At 28.4% G+C, this 3,509-nt stretch overlaps 1 protein-coding gene across 1 annotated transcript in view; it reads left to right on the top strand.

The window, feature by feature from the left end:
• The window catches only part of LOC100781226 (transport and Golgi organization 2 homolog), a 6,178-nt gene extending 3,700 nt beyond the window's left edge, over nucleotides 1-2,478 (top strand). The window contains exons 3-5 of the mRNA XM_003544736.5: nucleotides 473-679; nucleotides 1,902-2,093; nucleotides 2,191-2,478. Of these exons, the coding sequence (XP_003544784.1) occupies nucleotides 473-679; nucleotides 1,902-2,093; nucleotides 2,191-2,337 (546 nt within the window). The 3' untranslated portion in view covers nucleotides 2,338-2,478. The remainder of the gene's footprint in view (nucleotides 1-472; nucleotides 680-1,901; nucleotides 2,094-2,190) is intronic.
• Nucleotides 2,479-3,509: the final 1,031 nt, after the last annotated feature.

Below are 3,509 nucleotides of genomic sequence, written 5' to 3'. Positions count from 1 at the left end.
CCCATAACATGTTTATTGCATGTTCTAAACACTAATTCACCATTGGTTCACAACTAGTATTATCATTTTTTTTTTGTTGGGAATAAGTAATCTACTTTGGGAGTAGACGAGAGGCAGAAACTTTTGTCAATAGATGATCAATTTATCTTTAAACTTTCCAATTTTTTATTATTTAATTTATGGAAAAATAATTAATGGAGATAATGCTATAATTGACAAAAAAAAAATTAATGTTCTCTTGAAATTTTGAAAATGGAATATAAATAAAAAAATTTATAACAGTCAAAGTCATGTTAAAAAAACATATATTATATTTATTTCAGAATTTAAATAATTTTAGTATTCCTGTCCTTTCAGATTTGAAGAGTTTTACCATTTCCTAAATTTCGTCATATCATTAAATTAAATCTTAAAAGGTGTGTGTCTAAGTAATTTACTCTTTTTCGTTTTGATACCCATTTGAATATGGTAGAGTGGAAAGCATCCGAAAGAATTTGCAGAAAGTCTAAAAATGGAAGCTCATTATTACAATGGGTTCAACTTGATTGTGGCCGATATTCCGTCGAAATGCATGGTTTACATCTCCAACAGTCCCAAAGGACAACCAATTACCATTAAAGAGGTCTCTCCTGGCCTCCATGTTCTTTCAAACGCCAAGCTGGACTCTAAGTGGCATAAGGTTATATACCCTTCTATTGTGTTTAGTATCATAATTAATTAATTACAATGTATTACATTGGGTTTTTAAGATAGTACTCCATAAAACACCATAAATTAAATTATCTTTGACTTAGTTAATACATGCATTGATAGTGTAAATGTATTTTACACTCTCAACTAATAAATTTTAAAAAATTATCATGCATAATAAGGTTATAAGGTTATGCTTGACAAAAACTAACACTGAATAGTTAAATGGAAGTTAAAAAGCTAGAAAGTCAGTTGGTCTAAAAGTTAGAAATTGAAAAATTAGTTTATTAAATTATAAGTGTTCAGTAAAATTAATCATTGAAGTAGTTGAAAAGTGTAAAATAACATAAAAATAAAATCATAATTTATTTATTAAAAAAAAGGTAATAAGAAAATTGAATAAATATATTGAGGATAAAAATAAAATAAATTATAAAGGATTAGAAGCTGGAAGCTAATGTTTTAAAAAATGCTATTTCAAGTAACATTTCAAAAAACCTTAGAAGTTACTAACAAAAGTTTGTTTACTTAACAATTAAACAAAATTTTTAACTATTAAAAAAAAGATAAAAACGAGCTAAAATGTCTTATCAAAATAATTTAAATTTATTAGATTTTTTTAACAATTATCTTAACAATCATACTAAAATCATTTTTGAGTGATTAATAGTATTTTTTTTTCTTTTTATGCCGAGTCAATTAAAGTCTTAAATAGAAATCTTCATGTATATAGTGACCTATTGATAGAAGAAATTAAATTTAATTACACTTTTGTTCGTGTAAATTTATATTAGGGTAAATTACATTAACATGAATCTATTGAGTTTTTATCAAATTACACATAATTTCATTCTTTTTTTTTCTATACTAATTTTCTTTTAAGTTTCAAAACATTTCACTAATATCTCATCATATGTTTGAAAACATTGTATTAACATCCTCTCAAATTTTATACTAACACTCCTATAAAGGGAGTGAAAGTAATGATTAAAAAAATTAAGAGATGTTTGTATAATTACACGAATCCTCAATTTTAAGTTGTAATTTTGATTTTTTATTTTGTAGATGATTAAATCCTTCCATTTTTAAGATTAAGTAGGGTTTTTAACTTGAAAAGATTTAAGGAAATATTGTCACTTCATAATGTGATTCTTATCTTGTTTGAAGCTTTTATCCCATTAAAATCCTGAATTTTCATTACCTTTTGACAGGCACAGCGTCTTGAAGTGGGTTTTAAAGAACAACTTGCCAAATATGGGGAAGGCGAAATACCTGTGAAGGAGGTAGTTCACAAGCTAATGAAGGACAAAACTAAAGCCGATAACAGTCATCTACCTCATATATGCTCTCTCGATTGGGAATTCAATTTGAGTTCCATATTTGTTGAAGTAGAAACTCCACTGGTAAATTAAATTTAAAAATTGTTCTCCACTACATTTGATTTATAATCATGGGACCTTTCACTTATTAATTGACCAATATATCTCTATCTCTATGCAGGGTCTATATGGCACTAGGAGTAGTGCTGCTTTAATTGTAACATCAAGTGAGGAAGTGAGTTTCTTTGAGGCATATCTTGATGAGGGCATGTGGAAGGAGCATCTTATTGATTTCCATATTCAGAAGATGACAAAAGGGCATACATAATACTCCAATTGGTGGATATATCAATGAAATCAATTAAATAAAATTAACAATGATGCTTTTATGGGAAATTATTATTTATTATTAAGATTTATGTGATGGACATCTCATATATTGGACTACAAAGTGAAAAATTAGACACAATTGCTCTTTGTTTTGTCTAACTTTTAAAACTAGCTAGATTTAGTAGTTAACACTCTCCATCAAGATGGTGTATGTAATGTTGAAACACCCAGCATTGAAACTAACTATGTCTTAAGACTTGGTGAATAAATCTAAAATTTGAGTTACGAGTTGACCTTCATTGTTTGAATGAGACCATAAACAATATTTTCATAAATAACATGACAATTAATCTCAATGTATTCATAAATAATCTTTTCATGAATAACATGAGAATCAATCTCAATGTGTTTAGTATGCCCATGATACACTAGATTAGAAGCGATATGAAGGGTAGGTTGGTTATCACAAAATAATGGAACAGGTGTACAAATGGTAGTCCAATGTCATTGAGAAGATATGAGAGCTAAGTCATTTCATAAGTTGCATTTGCCATTGTGCAGTCCTCTACTTCAACAAAGGAGTGTGAGACTACCAATTAAGAGTTTATATTAGGAGCAAATTCACTTTAAGATGTTCACAAAGCGAGCAAAAAATACTTCAATAGTCCCAAGTCTTTAATTTTAATTTTTTTGTTTAGAAGCTCTTTAACTAAGTTGATAAGTGTTGGGTTTGAACTTGTGAGAACAATATTATTGACATAAAGAAGAAGAAAAATGGAGCCTAAATTTTGGTGCAAGCATAAAAGAAAATGCTCAGCAATATTATGAATGAAGCCGAAATCAATGCGAATCTTTGAAAATTTGGAATATCAATTCAATGATGCTTGTTTAAGACATATAATGATTTTTGTAATTTACACTTGAGCTTCTCTTAGGACATTGAAGACTAAGGGATAATTGCATAATGACATTGCTCATGTCACAATATGATTGAATATTGCTCCATACGTTGAAGGGTCCTTATTGTTCATGTTCCTTCTTCACTTTGTCTGATTGGTGTGGTCCGAAATGGGGTACTTGCAAAAGGTATTTCGATGCTCAAGTAAAGGTTCAACCTAGAATAGTAAATGCGAATAATAAATGTGCATTCACTGAACAATGGTTTTTACC

The sequence above is a fragment of the Glycine max genome, chromosome 14 (genome assembly GCF_000004515.6).
Source record: "Glycine max cultivar Williams 82 chromosome 14, Glycine_max_v4.0, whole genome shotgun sequence".
Classification (NCBI taxonomy): domain Eukaryota; kingdom Viridiplantae; phylum Streptophyta; class Magnoliopsida; order Fabales; family Fabaceae; genus Glycine; species Glycine max.
Note: the sequence above shows the minus strand (reverse complement) of the source record. Positions and strands in the feature narration are given on the sequence as shown.